The sequence below is a fragment of the Mus caroli genome, chromosome 13, assembly GCF_900094665.2.
Source record: "Mus caroli chromosome 13, CAROLI_EIJ_v1.1, whole genome shotgun sequence".
In the NCBI taxonomy this organism is placed as follows: Eukaryota; Metazoa; Chordata; class Mammalia; order Rodentia; family Muridae; genus Mus; species Mus caroli.
In genome coordinates this window covers 71,755,905-71,778,688 of record NC_034582.1, presented here as the reverse complement: position 1 = coordinate 71,778,688, position 22,784 = coordinate 71,755,905, and the positions used below count along the sequence as shown (strand labels likewise).

The following is a 22,784-nucleotide window of genomic DNA, read 5'->3' as shown; positions in this document are numbered from 1 at the left end:
GGATCAGGTCTCATTATGGATGGCTGTGAGCCACCATGTGGTTGCTGGGATTTGAACTCAGGACATTCAGAAGAGCACTCAGTGCTCTTAACTGCTGAGCCACCTGTCCAGCCCCTTATTTTTGTTATTATGAGATGTGGTTTAGCAGAAAATGTTGCTAAATATAAGGAGGTGATTATGGCCACCATCAAAATGTATGCTATAAGGACAAGGTTTATGGTTAAAAGAAACCCATATTATATATATGTGTGTGTATATATATATATATATATATATATATATATATACACATATGTATATATACATACACATGCATGTATATATACATATATACATATACACATACATGTATATATACACACATATATATATTTCAATACAATCGAATGCTTTAACAATTTATACCTCAAAACAAAATTTATTAAAAAGTCACTTAATTCAAAATCTAAAGTAGCAATTACTGATATGAAAAGAACAAAGTATGATAGATATTCTTTTATTTCTACATAACATGTAATTTTCATAAAGCATAATGCAATATTTAAAGACAACGTGTTGGTAACAGTGTTACAGAAATTTTATTTTTACTCTTTTGATTATTGGAGGTAGGAAGGCATGGGAATTGATTCCAGTGTCCCCTTCATACTAGGCACGTGCTTAGCTCCTAAGGTTCACCCTGTCCTTTTGCCAATCAGTTATTCCATAACAGGTTTAATTCCTCATGTTTTCAATAGGTAAGATTTTAAGTAACAATGACTCTGATCCCTCCTCTTCTCATAATAGTTTTTAAAATAGCCTGCTAACTGGTTTTGAAAACTTGACTTATAAATACATAAATAAAAATACAATGTGGAAATATATACTATTTTTAAATTCATAGCTTTCTCTCATAACTGGCTTTTGAGATCTATAAAAACACTGGTCAAATACCAAGACAATTGTTATAGATACATTGGGTTTTATTTGGTTATTTCTAAAACAATGAGTCATTTTCTAACAAAAATTATTAAAAGGTTTACTTAAATTAAAAAAAATCCTTTGAATTAATGAAAGCAACTTTCTCCCCTAGTTACAGGCATATGCTCAATAATACAAGTGTATCTTCACTGTGTGGGTTCAGATGTTGTTTAAATTAAACACTTTTTCTTAAACTATAGTAAAACTCTGTAAAATTCATCTATATTGCTAGTCTGTATTATTTGGTATTGTCACTCAAGTGTTACCTATATTAACCTTGAAAATAATTTTTAAATGAATACTTTAAAAAGATCCTTGCTCAAGGAAATATTTGTGTCTTATTTACTGATCATAGAACTTTATAAATTTATTTTTTCATGAGATACATCAATGTACATTTTATAATTGTGTCCTAGCCAGAATCAATTACATTGAAGCATTGGCTTTGTTTGAAAGTCTCATTCTTAAAGATATTTTATGTTTTGCATCTGGATTTCAGTATTTTAGAGACTGGCACTGTATACCTGTTGCCTCTTTTGGAGTCAGTTTGCAAATACTGAAGACAGATTTGTTGAGGTCATAGTACCAGCTTTTTGACTGACTAAGAATGGATTTGAGAGAGGTGACTTTGATGTGCAGCTCTACTGTGCTCTTTACCATGTGACCTGTGAACTGTTCTGCCCATGCAATTCAAGACTTCAGTGTGTTAGAAAGCATTAATGTGAGCTGTTTCTCAGATAGGCACGTATGCTCGAGGAGTTTCTTCCAAGCATGAGAAAAGGCAGAAAGAGGAACACTGTAATTACTTTACCCTAGTTACGCTTTCTCCTCTCAGGAGCTTTAAACATGGAAAGAGAAAGTTCAGTCCTAACCCTGTATGATACTTTAAACATAAATGGTTTATAGTGAAACTTTCAGTCTTATGCCAGCATGTGGTTTAACTTTGGAGTGGGGATTGGGATAGTGTGTTTGTCTGTATATGTGTGTGTATACATGTAAATTTGCATAGCTGTGTCTTTGAGTGCTCTCTCTCTCTCTGTCTCTGTCTCTGTGTGTGTGTGTGTGTGTGTGTGTGTGTGTGTAGTTGTCCTGAGGTGTTATAGAACTTTGGTTCCAGAACTTTCCTCAGGTACCAAAATGTGATCATCTAAATCACATATCCCCTTTCATACTTTAAGTCATCTCAGGAACTTAAAATTCCTAATGTAGTATATGTGCTGTGTAAATAGCTATTACTTTATTTTCATTATGGAATAGTGTTGAGAAGACAAAAAACCTTTAAGTGTTAGTTCAAATTCTAGCCCCCTCCCCCCAAATATTTTACATCTATATTCTACAGGTATGGAACTCATGGGTATGTGAGACCTTGTTTTTGTCTGTCAGAATAAAATTCTGTAAAACATTCTTCACTTATTCCTTTGTTCAAATTGCTACACTTTTAAAACATTTTTTTCTGACGTACGTTGATTAAATCCGGGACCATATTCCTGTTCAGTGAACTCACTCTGCTGAACGCTGAAAGGTAACTTTGAGGTTTCTGAGAAGCAATTGTGTTTCTTTGAATGTTGAGAATAACAACTATTTTTGTTCTGATTATGGTATGAGATCCTATTCTGCAGATGTTACAACAAAAATGTCAGAGAAATGAACGTTTCTAGAATTCCATTTATATGCTGTACGTGTCTCCAGACTACCTAATTTAAAGAAACATATATTCAAATTAGAAGATCTATGAATTACATAACACCTTAAACACAAAGTACTTTGTGAATTTTATTTCATGAGTTAAATTAAAACCATGTGGTTTTTCTGTTTACCTTTTGATATAATTAATACACATATCAGATATATTGTGGGATGTTGAACACACAAACATATGAGGGAGGCTGTGTGGAGGGTGGGAAGAGAGGAAGAAATTAGAAATGTAGGTTGGAAACAAAAGTTGCAGTCTTAAAATTATTAATATTAAAATTATTTAATATAAATACTGTAGAAATATGAGTTCTGTCAGTAATTATACTCGTATTTACATAGGCCTCTATTGTTGTGTGAACAATAATATTCAATGCTGTGTTTTAATGGAAATAGTATAATACTGGAGGGTTTCAATGGTGAAACAACAACAAAAATTCACTTTTAAGGTTTTGAAAAATTAGCTTGAAAGTGTTTTTTATTGAAGTAACTATATTTAACATCGTTGTTTAAAAGTAAGCTTCACATGTTTAATTCATAATATGTTCCATGGTTTTAGTTTCATTTTAGTGCTCATAACTAAGAAAAAAATAAGGCAACCTTATGCATAATGTTTAACATCTGCTATCTTCTGTATGTGTCTGTGCTAGATGGAAGATAGTGCCACAAAACATATCATCCAAATGACAGGATTTAAGATGGAAGAAAAGGAAGCTCTAGTCAAATTGCTTTTAAAACTAGATTGTACTTTTATCAAGAGTGAGGTGAGTATAGAAATCTACTAAAATGTTCAACATAGAGTTAAATAGAATTAAAATACTGACTTAAGAATCGTAAGAATCATAAAATACCCTTTGATAATGTAAGAGTAAAAGTTTTTATTAAGAACTTTTCTCTGTAGTAATATTGCTTGATGTGGGTTCTTCCCTCCAGAAATATAAAAATTGTACACATCTTATAGCTGAACGACTGTGCAAGAGTGAGAAGTTTTTAGCAGCTTGTGCAGCAGGTAAGTAGATTCCTTTTCTTTAACTCATGAAAAAACTTCATGTAAGAAAAAGAAGCACTTTAAGTCTCTAGAAATATATTATGCTTATAATATCAATATGCATATTATTTTTTAAAAAGATTTGATTTCTGCTTTATTCTGTTTAAAATTTTCCAACACATGAGATATATATTAAATAAAAAAAATATATTTACTCTGTCAAAATTAAATTTTAGTTTAGATGTTTTGTTTAAGAAAATCATTTTAACAGAAAAATTGGGACAAATTGCCCAAACCTTAAAGCATTAGTAGACCTCAGTCTCGTCGTCCCCTTTGTTTCCCACCATCTCATTACAAATAAGCATGGTTTCTTCTTCAAGGTTGCTCTCCGTCTGTCTATTCTGGGAAGCAGTGTTCTCCTACTTTATGTTTCTGAGATATGCAAGTTGAGACTTTCCACGTTTCCTCACCACTGATACACCCAGAGCAAACAAAACTATGCATTATTTCTGATGTTTAAAAGATCATTGGTGCCCAGATAAAAAACAGAATAAGTACACTGTCTATAAAATTCACTAACTTAATAAATTTTATATGACAATACACTGAATGTTATTTAAATTAGTAAGTTAAATTAGTAATAATAGTTCAAGTAATGCTACATTTCATTTTAAAACTTCATAGTTCACGTAGTACTACTTAGTATTATGGCAATGTACCATAGAAAAGAATATATACAATGTTCAGTGATATTGAAGGCCTCTTGAATTTTATTTTAATAGTAATTTTGGCAGTCTCTCATAATCTCGTGTACAAAAAAGGATGTCTTTTAGTTGTTATTTGGCCTTTATTGTTTATCATTTAGCAGAATTAAAATTCTTTTGTGACAGACAGTTCATTTGCTTTCTAGGAAAATGGGTATTAACAAAGGATTACATAATTCACAGTGCCAAAAGTGGCAGATGGCTTGATGAAACAACTTATGAATGGGGATATAAAATTGAAAAAGACTCCCATTATTCACCTCAAATGCAATCTGCACCTAAAAGATGGCGTGAAGAGCTGAAACGGACCGGTGCTCCTGGGGCCTTCCACAGATGGAAAGTTGTTCTCCTTGTTAGGGCAGATAAGCGGAGTGACTCTTTTGTAAGGTAGGATGGATTTCATAAATTTGAAGCAGTGAATGAATTCCTATTTCTATGAATACCTTTTAATACATATCTTCAATTATTACTTAAAATAAGATATTTAAAGAAAGTTACTCTTATTGCTGGGAAATTTATTTTTAGTTAATAAATTTTTTGAGAACTTCATGCAGAAACTCTGCATCTACATCACTGCCACCCACCCACCCACCATCCAGCTCTTCTGCACATCCATTCTTGTAATTAATGATCACGTCTTCATTATTTTTACATGTACACACATACACATACCTACTTGTGTATCAAGCCCACTGAGTTCATTTAGCTATGTACATGTGTTCAGGGCTTTATTTCAGATGTGGCATTGTACACATGAGTCTCTTAGTAAAACAAAATTTGTTTTAAGTATGGCTACATTTTTTATTGGTTATTTTATTTATTTACATTTCAAGTGTTATCCCCCTTCCCATTTTCCTCTCCACAAGCCCCCTACCCCCTGTCTCTGTGAGGGTGCTCCCCCACTCCTGCCTCAGCACCCTAGCATTTCCCTATGCTGGGTCATGAAGGCTACACAGCATCAAGAGGCTTCCCTCCCAGTGATGCCAGATAAGGTCATCCTCTGCTACATATGCAGCTGGAACTATGGATCCCCCATGTGTACTTCTTGGTTGGTAGTTTAGTCCCTGGGAGCTTTGGGGGGTCTGGTTGGTTGATATTGGTGTTCTTCCTATGGGGTTGCAAACCCCTTCAGCTCCTTCAGTCCTTCCCCCAACTCTTCTATTGTGGTCCCCATTCTTAGTCATATGGTTGGCTGCAAGTATTGGTCCAGCTCTGACAGAGCCTCTCAGGGTATATCTATACCAGGCTCCTTTTAGCAAGTGCTTCTTGGCATCAACAATAATGTCTGGGTCTGGTTTCTGCAGATGGGATGGATCCCTAGGTGCGACAGTCTCTGGATGGCCTTTCCTTTGGTCTCTGCTCCACTTTTTGTCCCTGCACTCCCTTTTGACAGGAGGGATTCTGGATTAATATTTTTGAGGTGGGTGGGTGGCCCCATCCTTCAACCAGGGATTTACTAGAGAAGGTCTCTACAGGTTCTGTTCCCTTTGTTGGGTATTATAGGTGGGTTTTGATTATTCTGATCTCTATTTTAGTTCCATGTAATTTCTTTTGTCCAAATTGAGCAAATAATTAGGAACTTTTCATTTTGAAGCATTCTTAAACTTTTGATAGTTTATTATTTTATTATCAGTAGTTTATTATTTTATTATCAGAGAGAGTAGCTTAGGGTTTATATAATACTACTGTCTTTGTGGTTCATGGTTCATACTGTCTCTACCACAATCTAATTTCACTTTTAAATATAAGGAATATTTGTTTGTGAATATGTGTGTACAAGTGCTCATACACATGCATGCATTTACAGAGGAGAGAGCTCACATTTTTCTCATTACTCTTCATAATTTTTGAGACATGTTCCCTCACAGAACCCAGGGCTTGCTGATATGGCTAGGCTCACTTGCTAGCTGGACAAGCCCTTGGATTCCTCTCGTCCCTTTTCCAGTGCTAGACTTACAGGTGTACACCACTGTGCCTAGATTTTGATATGGGTACTGAGGATCCAAATTCAGTTTCTTATGCTTGTATGATAAGTACTTTACCTACCAAGCCATCTTCCCATCACTTTAAAGGAATTTTTTTAAAAGACTTCTGATTGCCTAAACTGTATTCTAAACTCTTTCTTTTTTTCTTTTTTTAAATCAGCGGTAGAACCTTAAATATTTTACCTAAATAATTTATAAGCAATAAGATGCACCCATCTTAAGTATATATATAGTTGGTGAGTTTGGAGAAATTTATATAGTAATGTTAGCCTAACTATATCAAGATCTTTAACTTTTAATGTTCTCTTGTATCCTTTTACTTTTAATTCTGGACCACCAATACCAAACAGTCACAGATTTCTTTTCTTATTATTATGCTTTAAATGTTTTAAGATATGTTTGAATGGTATACTTATTTGAACTATCATCATTTGCCTTGTACTATAGTTATGAGATTTATCATTTGTTAAATTTTTTTTAAAAATTAATTTTTTTGTGTGTATGTTTCACTGTATGAATGTATAGTAATCTATTATTTCCTTTTTGATGGGTATTTGGGAGGTTTTTGTCTTTGCTAGTTAGGCTGCTTTTAATATTTGATAATAATTATTCATGTAGACATAATTCATTTCTCATAAGAAGTATCTACAAACTAAATTGTTTGCTGAAATGGTAAATTTATATTGAACATTACAAAAAATTTTAAATTGTTTCCTAAAATAGTTGCGGGAAATATTAAAAAAATGAACCCGCTAACTCTCAGTGCTGCCAGGCCAGAGCTAGCTCCTGTGCCAGGTGATCTCAATAGCTAAGTCTCTGGGCCCACCAACTCTTCAGCCCTGTGAGGCCACATGGCTCTCACCAGGCCATCTCTCAGATGGGGTCCTGGAGTTCCTCTTGCGTTCACTCAACACCCCACACACCCCTGGTTAGCCATCTCAACACCCGATTACCTGGTAAAATCAAGACTCTTAATGCTTAATTAGCCAATCAGATTAATGTATCAATAATAACACAATTTACAAGAGTCAATACTATAATTCAGAGCCAAATGATAATGATTATTCTAACCTTTTGATAACACCACGTCAGCCTCCATTTTGGTTCTCTCTCTCCTCTTTTTTTGTTCTCTCTCTCCTCTTCAGACCTCTCTTCCTGTCTCCTCAACTCCTCCCTCTGCCTCCCTTCTGTCTAGTCACAAGCCTCCCACTGCCCTAATGTGACTGGACAGGAAAAATCCTGCAACATTTCACCCTCTCTGTTTAATTAAAAAAATACTTTCTCTCAAAATGTAAATTGAGCACAACTATTACCATTTGGTAAATTATATGGTATAAGATAGACCTAACATCCAGTCCAACATTTTTGCCAATAAAATTGAACATTGTGGCCAGGCTTGGTGGCTCACGCCTTTAATCCCAACACTCGGGAAGCAGAGGCAGGTGGATTTCTGAGTTCGAGGCCAGCCTCTACAAAGTGAGTTCCAGGACAGCCAGGGCTATACAGCTGTCTCAACCCCCCCCCCCCTGGCCCCCCAAAAAAGTTGAACATTGTGCTCTATCATAACTTAAAAGACTTAATCTAAAGCCAAGACCTGGCTATGTCTTAGCTTTAGATTGAATGCCATCTGAAAACCATCCTCACAGATCTGTTCCTCTCAAAGTAAAAAGCCTGGATTGGCTAGAAGAGTATGTAGTTTTTCAACCCCATCAGAAATCCAAGAACAGCTGATATTAACTGAAAATATATAGGAAGCCTAACACAGCTTCTAAAACTTAGCCAATTTATAGAGACCACTGATCACTTGGACAGTCCCTTACTTCAACACATTGGAGCTTTGGTCTTCAGCCTACTGGCCATGGTCACCCAACAGACTTAGAATATTAAGGACTAGCCTACTCTGTCTCGGCAGAATCAAGCTGTCCTAATCTGTAATTGTGTCCTTTGTTTGGACAGTATTATGTCTGTAGATGAAATGAGGTAATTCTTGCCTAGTGGCTGTTTTGCCCCAATTGGAGTAACTCTAAGATGCTCAGTTTCTTCTTTGAATCCAAGACAGGGAAAACTGTCAGGAGCAGACTAGTCTCAGCAACAAATCAATAAATATTATTAAACATCACATTCTGTGGATTTCTGACATTTTGAAAACCAACTATCTGTGTGAAGTAATCTGGACTGTCATCCATTAGCTACTCTCAGCTATTTCTAGTTAAAATCTTGAAACCCCCCTAACAATGAACTCAGAGCTATGAATTTGCTATTTGACCCTAAACTCACAGGCTTAAACATCTCAGATAACAGCCAAATAAGGACTGTGGGTCTAAGCCCTGTACTTTCAAATATTTAGTATCAACAGAAGAAATTTATACCATTGATAACCTTAATCTTACATCAAAATAAATTCTGTACCAAATAAGAACTTATGACTTCAACTTAGTAGCAATTATAAAGATTTCTACCAAATGAGATTATGGTTATACAGACAAATTAAGCTATTCCCTCACTGTTCCAAATATGACCATTGCTACATTCCCCAGAAAGACAACCTATTAATAACCCTATCCACCCCAAAGCCTAGGGAACTGGGTCAACAACTCTTCATATCTTCTTCAAACTGAATATGGGCATTGAGACATTATGAAGCGGGGTGAGGAAGGGTAGGGAAAACAGGATTGATTAGTCTCTGATGTCTGTGCGTGACTGGATCCAACTGAAGTCCAGGACATCAGGAGTTCAAGCAGGTCAGTTTAGCTTGTCTGGCAAGGAAATTTACCAAGACTGTGCATTCTATAATACATACATCTCAAAACAAAATTTTAGTATCATCGAGATATATTTTTTGTTTGATTCTCTGGAATCTAGGCCTCTGGAGATCTCCCTTCGTCATATCTGATCCATATAACTCTGGAAGGTATAAATACCTTAATCACCTTTTCCAAACCACAAAGACAGAACCTTTCCCAAATCAGCACATCCTCTGATGGTAACCAGGAAACCTTCATCTTGACCTCTCTCCCAGAGGAATAATATAACCACAAAACTCAACAGGGTCACATTTGCTTACCCTTGAAGAAGCACTGTGGTAGGGTACAGTTACTCGGACTTCTCTTGGCACGATTGCTTCTCTCAGTGGCTATGCGTATTGATGTTCCTAAAATTTGTGGTCTGGGTGGTCATACTCAGTTCTGCTTCCCATCATCAATCCACTGTTTTGTTACTGTAGTTTTATTGTAATCTTGGAATCAGCTTGAATCATCAACTTCAATATTTTCTGAAACTTTTTGTAGACCTTTTAAATTTACGCATGTTAGAATCAGCGTGTGAATAACAATTAAAAGCCTAGTTGAGGCTTTTTCTAGGATTATACTTTATCCTTGATTTGGATACTGAACTGAATGGAACTGAATTCTACATTCTAGGAGATAACAGATAAAGGGACTAGGACATTAGGGCAAGATCCTATCCAGCTAAATTTACATCCAGGCATGGTGCTACATACCTTTAATCACTGGAGATAAAACCAAACAGATCTCTGAGTTCAAGGCCAGCCTGGGATGGAACAAGTTCTAGGCAAAGAAAAGCTTAAGTCCAGGTGTGTTGGTACACACCTTTAATCCCAGCATTGAAAAAGTAATAGAACAAGGTGGAGCCAGGGGGCATGTTCCAGCCCCAGCAAGTAGCACAACTTGGCAGCTTTGGACACATAGCTCTAGCTTTAGAGTCCAGAATAGAAGGGACTACTGAGACATTTGATGCTGGTTAGCTAGACCTAAGAAATTAATGGAGATCAAGAAGAGACTAGTATCACAGGATTAAAATCTTCTGGAAAGTGTTTTCTGGTAGAACAAAGAATGTACAGAGATGTTCCAGAGATAGCCAAGGTTGTACGCCTTGCAGGAGCTGTACATGATAGTGAAGAGCAACTGAGGCTTGGCACTGTGAGAGGCCAGGGTAGGCCATTGGTGAATGTACAGCCTTAGTTGTAGTTGACATCCCAGGACTGAAGGGTCATGCAAAGGAGTTGAGGTTTGGCACCACTACCGTCACCTAGGAAGTTTCTTTTTGAGTCTAACTTACCCTTTATTGTAAGTTACCCTTTCATGAAAGTCCTGTGACTAAGAATATGCAAGTGAAGACATATTTTCTTGGGACAGATTGCCAGTGTAATGAGCTGTCACACTAGCTATACATGGCCATCAACTTTCTTTAGAACTTACCTCATTGTTATGTTTTCTTCTGTTCTTTTTCTTTTCTTTTATTCTGCAAAAGTGAAATAGTTACTGTTCATAACGGGGCTTATCATGCTTGATTAGCTTAATACCATGATTCTATCATATGTTCAAGATGAGGTATGGCCTCTGTTGCTTTCTAGATCCTAAAAAGAAACAAAAACAATAATTCACATTTGAATATATATGTCTATATGTGTAATATCTTCTGAGTCCTCATGTAAAACTGTTTCTTAATATAAGTTTAAGCGCTTTTTCTTTGTTTTGTTTTGTTTTGATTGGTGAAAAAGGATCTTATATCCCAGATTGGCTTAGAATTTATTCATGTCACCTCAGGGTGATTTCAAATTTAGGCTTCTGCCTCTGCCTCTTCAAATTCTATGATTCTAGTTATATGCTAGAAAGCCTAGCCAAAGACTAGGCATTTAAAGGACTTTTAGTAGAGTCTTGGTATCTTTGTGTGTGTTTGTGTGTGTGTGTATGTGTTTTTGCGTGTGTGTTTGAGGTTCACAAGGATTTCCTAGGAGGTGTATTTTGTCTTCCAGGACGACTGATTTCTTAAACTTTTTTCATTGTTTTAGTTTTGCTGTGATTTGTTTATGCTAATATTCGTGTTTCATTTTTTAAAAAGTCTAATATGAAGAAATAGAAAGATAGAAGGATAGCAAGAGTCTTAAATATCTTAGGTTTTAAGAAAGTATTATAGGTGTTAACTGTCCATAGTCCTAAAGGAATGACCTTTTATTCAAGAAATTCTATTCCTATCCCTAAAGAAGTAACTGGTGATTGACTGAATGACCTCAATTTTTCTAATGCTTTGCTTTTCTCTTTTCTTTCTTTTTTTTTTAATCTACATTTTTATTTAGAGTTTTGGAGGCTGGAAAGGCAAATATCATTTTACCAAAAAGTTCTTCAAGTGGGATAACACATGTGATTGCCAGTAATGCAAGAATCAGTGCTGAAAGAGAGCAAGAAAACTTTAAGGCTCCATTTTATCCAATTCAGTATTTAGGAGATTTTCTATTAGAGGTAAGTAAAATAAGTATTACAGAGTTTTGAGTTTCTTTTTATGAAGTACTAAATGAAAGAAATAAAGATGTCCTAAGACATCCAGGCTCCCCCTTGGATGCCAAAGTTCATAGATGCTCTACACTCAAGTCCTTTATGTAAAATAGCATAGAATTTTTATGTCATCTATATCCATCTTTTTGTATATGTTAAGTTATCTCTACATTATTACAATGCCTGCAAGGATGTAAATACTTCATAACCTGGTGTTGTTGCATCTGTGTAATTACAACTACAAACCTGTACATGTTCAGGAGAGATTGGATATAATCATTATGTTGAATCAATGGATTTAGACATAGAAACGGAGGACTATTTATATTAAAATTGAGTTCTAAATTTTGAAAATATAATAATTAGAAACATGAGAATAGTATGTTTTAAGGCATTTATTCTCAATTTCTTAAGTAGCCAAAAATGTAGGTGTAGATTTAAAAGCAGATTAGGTATAAACTTGTTTTATTTTCAGTTTTTACTTTCCCATAAATGCTTTAGTGACGTGTGCTTAAAATTTTAATTATTTTATTTTCAAACTATAATAAGTACCATAAATTGCATGTCATAAATTTAAGGCAACTATCTTTTTTTGGGAAAGAGAAATATTTCTAAGATTTAGAAATAATTTGCTGTCCTGTTCCTCCTTCTTCCTTCTTTGTCATGTAATACCAATTCTTAAGTTTTTGAACAGGAATCAAACTCCAGAGAGAACTAACTCCTAGTAGATAAGTGAGAACAGGAGCTCAGGGGTTCATCACCATTGAGGAGAGGCGTGCTTCTTCCACTGTACCTCACTTCAGTGGGTATTATACCCTGCTAATGGTACAGAATCCCAGAGATGTAGAGTCACTTTCCAAAACCTCCCTTCTCTAATGTTCTTGTATCCAGTCCTTGCTAAGTTGTTTCAATTCTATTTCTAATAATTTTGGAGTCAAACTGCTGCTCATTTTTTTCTAACATCAAATCTTTTGCAGCTAGAATAAATTTCTAATGATATTCTACTTTTGACTTTGTCTTTTTATAATTATGCCCCAGTCACCTTACATAGAGCCCAGCACATGGATTCTCATTTCATATTTGCTAGATAAACAGAAATTATAGAGGTTATATGAATCTTCTGAGATTACACATAATTCATCATTCTATACTCACTTTTTTTGTGATGGTATGTTGGAAATTTGATTTTAGTTCATGGAATGTATCTATTTGAACTATGGAAAAAGTCCTAATCCTTGACAGTGATTGCCCTAGGAATGAGCATGTGATCAGATCATTGGGACACAGTAAGAAATATGACAGTTAAAATATTTCTTCCTCATTCTTAAAGAAAAAAGCCACCAGCAGGCTTGCCTCTCTAGATAAGATTATGAAATATTTTTTTTACGAGTAGTTATTCTTTGATCATGAATAGTTAAGACTAAAAAAGATACCAGAATGTTGAGATAGAATCTGGATGATTAACATAGCCTTAGAGATAGGTAGGTGCCTATCGTTCCAGAACTCCTGAAGGCTGAAACACAAAGAACATTAAGTTCCAGGCTAACCTGGACAGCAGGAGTGTGTTACACATGAACAAACACACACAAAAAGAACCCTTGGTGATGCCTGAGTTTCTGGATATATCTCAAAACTTTATGGCCTTTGTTGCCATTTTATACACTGATAATTGTCATGTTGAGTTAGTTTCAGTAGGTTTTCTAATACTTGTGCCACCAATGATTGAAAGTCATCTTTAATTTTTATTTTATTATGCAATTACATCTAGGAAATATGAGAATGTTTACTTTCAATCTTGTGGCATAGAACTTATTGTACACTTCATATACTTTCTTTAAGTATCATCTAAGAGTCATGGTATCATCTTTAAAATGTCATGGAAATTGGCTTAGTTAAAAAATAACTGCCAAAAATACTATTGTGTTTAACATTTTAAAACTTTAGAAAGCTAAGTTTAGTATTTAGTCTAGGTGGAAGACTTACTGTGCAATGCATTATAGATATGAAATGAGTACGAGCAGATATCTATCTTTGAGGTATTTTAATATTTAGTAATGGAGAAAACACGGAAATTATTAATTTCAATTTTAGTACAATATGGATTAGTTAAAAAGAATATGTAATGTAAAGGAACACAGAGGGACAAAATTACCAATATATATTAATTGTTGATCTAAGAAAGTTTTTCAGATAGGAGAATGCTTAAACTTTGGACTGACTACTTAAGGAAACTAAGATCTGAGGAGAAGGCTATCTGGGCAAAGTGTGAGGACCTGAGTTCAGACTCTCTAGAACCCATGTAAAACCAAACATGGTAGCACACATCTGTGATTCCAGGTGAGATGAGTGATGAGGATCGGACTCCCTGGAAGCCTGTGGGCCAGTTAGCCTCTTATATACAAAAGCAAACAAGGTAGAAGGTAATGCCACCTCAACTTGTCTTATCACCTCTACCATGGTTCATGTACACACACATCATATACACACAAATTTTTTCTTAAGGGAATTAGGATGAATTGCAGGGACTTTCTGAGTTAAACAATGTTTTTGCCTAGATTTATACTTTTCTTGTTCTGAGACATCAAGGAATCACTTGTTCTTTGCCACTAGTATGTGTAGTAGTATGTTCTTAGTGTGTGAAAGTTAAGTCCTAATCTTGCTGTGATTGTGAGAGCTGTTAGCTCTGCTGCTCTGTGCCAACAGAGTGATCACCATGGACACCATGCTAATTACTTTACATTCCTTCATGTTAAATGTCTATTTCTATGTGATTGGTTTATAATCATTCCAGGTAGAGTTGATGAAATTGAGGTACAGTGAATTAAATAAATCACCCAACACCCCATAATTGTCATATTATCAGACTAAAGGAGCACTCAATAACTTTTGTTTCTTTATTAAAATCTATATTCTCAACTCCATTTGCCACACTTCCCATTTGTAGTATTTTTAGGTTTTAGTCACTAACTTTTTCTGTAAGTAGTTAAAAAACTATGCACTAGCTTTAAACAAAACCATAAGATAATTGTTAATGATGAAATCCCCATTAAAGAATCATGGGAAAAAACATAAAACTCTCCTGCACTTAAGGCTTAGGAAATCTGAGGAAGAGGAAGTGGAAAGATTCTAAGATCCAGAGCATTAGGAGTTTTCTTTCAGATCTTACCTTTGACTGATGTCAGAAGCTACACTCATACAGACTCATCAACCTGACTGCATAGCATGAACAAAGACAACACCAATAACGTCCCAGAGTGTGTGGGAAAAAGCCTTGTAGGCTTCAGATGTCCACAAAGAGCCATAGCCAACTAAGTGATGCTGGGGATGGGAGAAATAACCTGGAAGAACAACACAACTATTCCTTACCCAAGACCAAATGGTCAGCTCTGAAGACATACAAGTAGTGTTATGCCACTGAACAGGTTGTTGTTTGGAGTGTGTACACATATACATATGTGCATATAATAATTAGTGAACAAAGAGCCATGGATGTGAAAACACGCAAGGAGGGTTTGGAGAGTGGAGAAAGCTGAAATGATGGAATTGTTTTATTGGTCTCCAAAAAGAAAAGAAAAAGCTGCACCACCACCACTCAAAAAAAAAATCAAGTAATAGGCAGGCAGAGTGTCACTCATCTAGAATCCCAGCCTCTGGGAGGCTGTAGTAGGAGATCACAAATTCAAAGCCATTCAAAGCTACATAGAGATTTTCAGGCCTCCGTGAGCTGGACGAGCTCTATTAGAACAAAACTCTGTTTGTTTTTTCAAAAGCTCTAAGTTTGTATTAAGATCTAAGCCTTCAAAACACTATTGTTTGTTGCTTAACTCCTCATGTTCTTAATCTTGTTATTAATTCCATAATCCAGTCTCATGGATTCTTTTACTCAATGACAAAAGCCTTGGCTGGATATTAGAATTAGGCCTTGAGAGTAGAGTATAGCAACACCTAATTCAAGAGAGTAAACTAAGTTAAACATCTGAAAGAAAGTAACTAACCTAACAGAGCCACTGTGATCCTGCTTCATACGCGCAGTACACTTGCTGAGTTGGCAGCTTTTAGTTAGACATTGATATAGAACACTGCACTGTATAAAATAGTCTAAATTGTGGAGAAAAACCTAAAATGTTTAAAATCTAGCTTGATGCTACTAAACAAATATTTATAAATAAGGAGTAACAAATGTATATATTTAAAATAATCTCTAGAAATCTGGTATTGTCAGTTTAGAGAAGGGTTTATAGTAAACTTTTCTTTTTAAATAAGATTTTTTAAATAAGATTTTCATTATTTCTTTGAGACTTGTAAGTTGCATATTGATCATCTTCACACCTTCAACTCCTCCAGATTCACTCCCACCTCCCTACGTACCCTATTTGTATACTTAGTCTCACTGTCCCTCTCTTTGCCCCCTTCTTTCGTTCCTTTCTCTCTCTTTCAATCCATGGAGTCCAGTTTGTTGTCCACTTACTCTTGGTGTTAGGCTTACAATGGAGTTGATATACCAGAAAACTTACTCTTCTTTAATCAGCTCCTAATAACTGCCAATAGTTCTTCAGGTAAGCATAGGAACTACGTGTCCACTCCCACCCCAGTATTGGGATAATTGTCTGGCTTGAGCTTGGCAGGCCTTGGGTGTGCACATTCACATATGTTCTGTGTGTGTGTGTGTGTGTGTATGTGTGTGTGTTGTATGTGTGTGTGTGTGTGGGCAAGAGATCATCTTCAGGCATTGTCCCTTGGAAAGCCATATCTATCCATGGCTCCAGGGATATGTACCTCACTGTAGGCATTCAGGGAACAAAGAAATGGCAGACAGATGGATACAGAAAAGCTGTGAATTGGGTAGTCTGAACTCTCAAATAGAGAAGCCTCGGTACTCCTGAAGCTTAGAATTTATTATATACAGTGGAACAGTGCGGTGGGCTTTTGCATATAGTTGAGCAAAGACTGAAGACGTAAACAGTCTATCCACAACTTGACAAGTTTAGATTGTACCTTGTAGGGGTATATGTAGGTGCACATAGGTCCACTTTTAAATGTAGAGGCCAGCTTGTGAGTATAGAGGCTAGCTGTTAACCTAGGATAGCATTTCTTGGGAACCATCCACTTTTTTTTTTTTTTTTAATTATTTGTTTTGTGGGTTTTGTTTTATTTGTGTTTTCTGTTCTTTTGTGTGTTTGTTTCTTTGTTTGTTTGTTGAGACTGGGTTTCCTGACCTTGCCAAGTAAATTATGCTAGGTGGCCAGCAAACCCCAGGAACCTGTCTCGACCTCCCAAGTGCTGGGATTTTAAGTGTGTGTCAGCAGACAAGGCTATTTTATGTGTCTGGATTCTAGGGTTGGAATCCAGGTCTTTATGCTTATATGGCCTATAGGTTACTGGCTGAGCTTTTACCAGCCTTAAATTGTAACTATTACTAGCACAGGACTGTGTAAATTGTGTTCGTTCTTTATAACTCATAGATAGGATTATTATTAGGCAAGGCAGTTTCTTCATAGGTGGGCAATTTTTAGTATATGAGTTGTAATCTTAATGTTTACAAGGCTATATAAAATATTTTTGCCCTTGATTTCTTAATAAATACCAATTACTAGACAAAGTATTCTTGGAGGAGAGGGTGTTTGTTTATTTTTATACCATGTAGAAATCACTATTATTTGGAAAGTTTGCTGTAAGTATTGGCCTATTGCAGTATTTTGCCAGTGTTTAATAACCTTGTTTTAGGAGGAGCTGCTTGAAAGTTATATGCAATTGTATATTAAGTTAAAGTCCATAAACTATATGCAATAGCTATGCATAATAACATTATTACACTTACTTAATGGCCTAAAAGAATTTTTATCACATACAGAAAGAAATTCAGAATGATGAAGATTCCCAAATCAGTTCTGATTGGACCAAATACAACAATCAAGAAAAAAGAAATGACGTGGAATTTCTTGAAATGAAAGGTGCTGGAGAAAACATGTATAGAACTCAGGTAAAATTTTGTGAGCTAGAAATTCTCTGATTATTTTTTTCCTAAAGAATTATAGAAGAGAGCCTGTTTGAGATCTGAAAGCTGCATGTCAACCTACATTGTTAGACTGTGAATTGAGTAGAATGGAAAATTTGTGTAGGTCTATGTTTTAGGACCCTTTGAAATAATTTATATGTGCCATAAATGTACAGTTCCTCACATATGCTATATTCTCAGCACATGCTAATTATTTGAAACGTTTGTATGCTTAATGTAGCATGTGCCTTATAGAGTGTTTCCTCAGCTGTGAGCACTGTTCATAAGCAATATAAAGTCAAATATGGAGTTTGCATGCATAGAACAAAAAGTGTAAAGCAAATTATTCTGAATTCACTTGAAAAACCAGACGACAGAAAAAAAAAAAAGCAGGAAGACTGCAGCTCTTGAACAATATTTCAGACATTAGTGATAAACAACAGCAAAAGTAATATTAGTTCTAGTGTAGAAAAGCAAATGTTCATTTCATGCTATGTTTAATATGTTTATTTTGTTAGTTTATCAAGTCAGAACTCAGTAGTTAATAGTGTAACTGAAAGATTTTTATGTGTAAATTGAAACTCACTGTATTCATGGTAGGAAATTTGAAAGTTTTTTAATTCCCCAGTTTCTTAAAAAGACAAACATGACATAATTGGCTAAAACTTTATAGAATTAAAATACTTTATCAGTTTTGCTCCACGTCTTCCTGAATACAGTGATATTTGTGTGCCCTTTTAGACTTCCTTCTGTGATCATGTTTGCAAGTTTCATAAGAGAATTTTTAAATTGATGTGTCTGATTTGTGCAATCTAACTTCATATGAACAGTTTTTACATGTATCAAAAGTGTGTAAACTAAGGAAGTTACCACAGTTGATTCTGTTTTTAATTAAACAGAAAAATATATTTTTTCTAAAAGATAAAGAAATTATTAAAATAAATATAGGAGAATATACATACAACTAACAAATTTTTCATATCTAAAAATAGTTTGTAATACTCTATACTCAGGATTAAATTAGTAAGTACATCTGGTAACTTAGTACATATAAAATGTGGCAAAATAATGCATATGTTTTCTGGTCTGTTTTGTATAAGAATGATGTATTAAAATTCACTTTACATTTTAAGTTTAATCTCATGTGTGTTTTATAAACCTACTTTCCTGAATTTTTTTTTATTATGACCTCTATTAGTTGTGGTGAAGCTATACTAAATATAACCAAGAGTATAATTATTTTTATATACATGCAGAATAAAATGGAAAATCATAATAAAAATGTTAGTAATAGATTTGTTCTGAGTGAACTTCACAAAAAAAAATTCAAAGACTTCAGAAAATATATAAGATCTGTTAAAAAGAGAAATACACTCAGAAGACATGGAATTGAGAATCAGGTAAAATTTCACAAATTAAAATATTCATTTTATTTTGTAGATCCTTTCTAAATTTACCAAATACAGTAGATCTTGCAAAGCACATGTATCAAAGTGGTATAACACATTTATGTAGTTTGTTTTTGAAGGAAAAAAATGTCTATGAACTCATTTTGCCTGGGAGAGAATCAGTCTTAGTAACTGTTAAGCCATCTCTGTGTCATTTCCTAACTATATCTTTTCCATTTTACCCAGAAGTATTCCTTACTTTAGAATTTATGTTAATTCTCCTTGTATTTCATTTTAGTTTTTCCAATTAGATGAATTCCAAACAGTAGTTAGCTATGACTGTTAATGAATATATATAGGTCAGTTATTCGTAGACATTTCCCTCACATACATGTTTTGATGTTTGACTGTGTTACACTTTTAAACTTCATCCAGTTTTGTGTTCATAAGCATTTGGGTTTCTTTTGGGGTGTTTGTTTGTTTGCTTGTTTGTTTGTTTTGAGGGGATGGGTTAGACTGTTGTTTGTTTTGTTTTGATTGGCTATTTGAAATTATCAAACAGTTCTGCAGTGTGCAGTGAATATTCTCTTGTGTGACTCTTGGTACAAATGTTGAGGGGTTTCTTTGGCTGAGCATGTATTCCTAGTAATGAAGTTATTGATCATAAGGACAATGTATGTTACTTGTTCTCCATGATGCTTGGCTGTTTTCCCAAATGTTTATGTTTTTTTATTTCGTTTTTGCTACTGTAAACACACTTGCAAGTGGACAAACTATGCCTGTTGCATAGAGCAGAGCTCTGTTGATTAATATGTTATAATCATACTCATATTGTATTTGCAAAGCCCCCTGTTTTAATCTATTGGATTTTGTAACATTTAATTCATTTTCTGGTTTGTTTAATTGTGGTCAAAATACAGAAAGAAACTAAGAAAAAGAATAAAAATATCCAAAGGAGTTACATTTTGAGGAAACAGAACAAAAAAGAAGGTTATTGCAAAACTGATGATGCCCATGATACAATTAGAAGTATGTTTAAAAGGCGTGGGCATTACAGAGACCAGGTGAGATTATAGCATATTTGACTTTTGTTTTTCTTCATAACCTAGGCAGGTAATCTGATTAGTAAGGTTGTGTGCTGTATTAAATTCTATATACTTAAGAACAACTCTTGGTTTAGTTTAGTATTTATACTTAGTATTTATAATTAACTATCTGTAGTAAAATAGTTTTATATGAATATATATGGAAATTTGGGCTAATCATGATTCTCAAATTAAGCTGCTTTTTTTTTCATAAATTAAACAAAAGGAAAAGAAATCTGGAAGAGGAGTGAATTTCTTTTTTAACATTTTAAATAATTTTCAAATTATAGAAACATTTTTCCTTTCTTTTTCTGTCTCCAAACACTGTCATTTGCCTCTCCCAATTCTCCTTCAAGTTAATAACACTCATTTTCACTAATTATTTCACATATATATATACATATATATATATATATATATATATGTATGTATGTATATATATTCCTAGATATAACCTCTTCCATAGAATGTTACTTATTGCATGTATGCTTTTAGGACTCAGATTTTGGCACTGGGCGATGTGTGATTTGGCCTGGGGAGGTTTCCCCTATCCAGTTTGGCATACCATTGGTGTGTTTCCCTTGTTCCAGTCATGTTTAGGCAGTCATGTTGGTAAAGTTTATGGGCGTATCTTCTGATACTACTAGGATACACAGTCTCACATAAACTCCCTGATCCCCCATGTATTAGTCAGAGTTTCTATTCCTGCACAAACATGACCAAGAAGCAAGTTGGGGAGGAAAGGGTTTATTCAGCTTACACTTCCATACTGCTGTTCATCACTGAAGGAAGTCAGGACTGGAACTCAAGCAGGTCAGAAAGCAGGAGCTGATGCAGAAGCCATGGAGGGATGTTCTTTACTGGCTTGCTTCCCCTGGCTTGCTCAGTCTGCTCTCTTATAGAACCCAAGACTTATCAGCCCAGAGATGGTCCCACCCACAAGGAGCCTTTCCCCCTTGATCACTAATTGAGAAAATGCCTTACAGCTGGATCTCATGGAGGTATTTCCTCAACTGAAGCTCCTTTCTCTGTGATAACTCCAGCTGTGTCAAGTTGACACAAAACTAGCCAGTACATCCCGGCTCTAAAATCTTTTCAGCTCCTCTTCCTCTAAGTCCCCTGAGCCTTAGGTAGGTTTTGTAGGTGATGGGACTGGAATCTACAACTCTGCATATTGATTGTATGTGGTTTTCTGTAGTGGTGTCTCTCTGTTGCAAAGAGATTTCCTTGGTAAGAGGTGAAAACTACCATTGTGTGAGGGTATAAAATTGCTGTAGATATTATGCTGACTTAGTAAATTAAAAGTATAGATTCTTCTCTAATTACCCTGACTTCACCAGCACTAAGTAGTTATTTACATTTCTAGTACCAGGCATAGTATTCCTCTTGTTGAATTGTTGCTTCCTACCATAGTATGTGTGCTACTACTACATCCTTAAGATTATTGTGGCATGTTGTTTGTTGATGTGGTTCATAGGTCTCATAGCTGGATAGGACTATTGATTTCCTCCCTCATTTTGAAACCTGCATAAAATTTCTGAAGTATGTCTTCAACAGTAGGGATTTACCATCCATCTCTTGGAGGATACAGATAACCAAGGGCAATAGAAGCAGGCTGTATGTTTTGGAAGTCTCCGGGACAGCCCTGGCCATCAACTGAGAAGAGGTCTTGTCATGTCTGGTATTAGACTTTTTGTTTGGTGTCTGAAGGCTCTTGGAGAAGCACTGTTATGGCTGTTTTTTAAAATGGAAAACCCCACCTTAAACTACATCTGCATGCAGTTTTTAAAATATCTCCAAATGAGAATGTTGTTTCTACTCTTGGTTTTGTTTGTTTGTTTGTTTGTTTTTACTAGTTGGATACAGGACTATTTATAATAAAATTTTTTTCTTTTAAAGCATATTTTTCTTAGATATGGTTTTTTTAAAATATAACTGTGTTTTACATTCCAACCCAGAATATGGTATATAGATTGTACCTTCTAAATCCAAAATTCAAAAGCCTGAAGTTCTTGAAAATCAAATGCTTCTTAGTGATACATGATGTTGAAAACTTCTGATATGAAGCACAAAACTATGCCTCACTCATGTTATGGGCCAAGGAAAACATGCTAGGTAGACTTAAGTAGTGGATATAAAGTTACCTTTGGGTTATGTATATTAGAAGTATAAAGAACATAAATTAATTTGTGTTTCAACTGAGATTTTACGATAAGTACAAATGAAAGAATATTTTAGGTGCTAAAGATGTAGCTCAGTGGTCTAGCCCTCAGGCATTCACAGGGTCCTGTGATCAAAAACAATCCAAAGAAATCGCACCTCTAAATAGCAAGTAATATATTGTAAAATTTTAGTGGATTTTTCAGTAGTCTTGTGTTTTTATGTGTATTAAATACTGTTTTTAGAGCAGTATGTTCTTTACATGTATGCAGAAAGAAATGAAGAATTCTCTTCTTACTGATGGTACCAAAGAATCAAAGACCAAGGATGTCAAGACAACTATGGATCTCAATGAAATAAAAAATGCCTTAAAGAAGCAGATATACAGGGACATATATAGAGCTCAGGTAAAGGTTATCACATTAATACTCTTTCTTTACATTAAGATTTAAGTGACTGATAAGTATGTTTGAATTAGG

At 34.8% G+C, this 22,784-nt stretch overlaps 1 protein-coding gene across 7 annotated transcripts in view; it reads left to right on the top strand.

Moving 5' to 3' along the window:
* Window positions 1-22,784, top strand: part of Slf1 (SMC5-SMC6 complex localization factor 1) — an 82,677-nt gene that overhangs the window by 5,628 nt on the left and 54,265 nt on the right. For 3 of the 7 annotated variants that reach the window (XM_029468203.1, XM_021180152.2, XM_029468204.1), the window contains exons 2-9: window positions 3,300-3,413; window positions 3,583-3,658; window positions 4,548-4,788; window positions 11,482-11,644; window positions 17,529-17,657; window positions 18,929-19,072; window positions 19,981-20,124; window positions 22,578-22,712. In XM_029468203.1, coding sequence (XP_029324063.1) covers window positions 3,300-3,413; window positions 3,583-3,658; window positions 4,548-4,788; window positions 11,482-11,644; window positions 17,529-17,657; window positions 18,929-19,072; window positions 19,981-20,124; window positions 22,578-22,712 — 1,146 coding nt within the window. Of the gene's footprint in view, window positions 1-3,299; window positions 3,414-3,582; window positions 3,659-4,547; window positions 4,789-11,481; window positions 11,645-17,528; window positions 17,658-18,928; window positions 19,073-19,980; window positions 20,125-22,577; window positions 22,713-22,784 lie in introns of those variants that run through there. The other 4 variants (XM_029468205.1, XM_029468206.1, XM_029468208.1 and 1 more) reach the window with 4 other exon arrangements.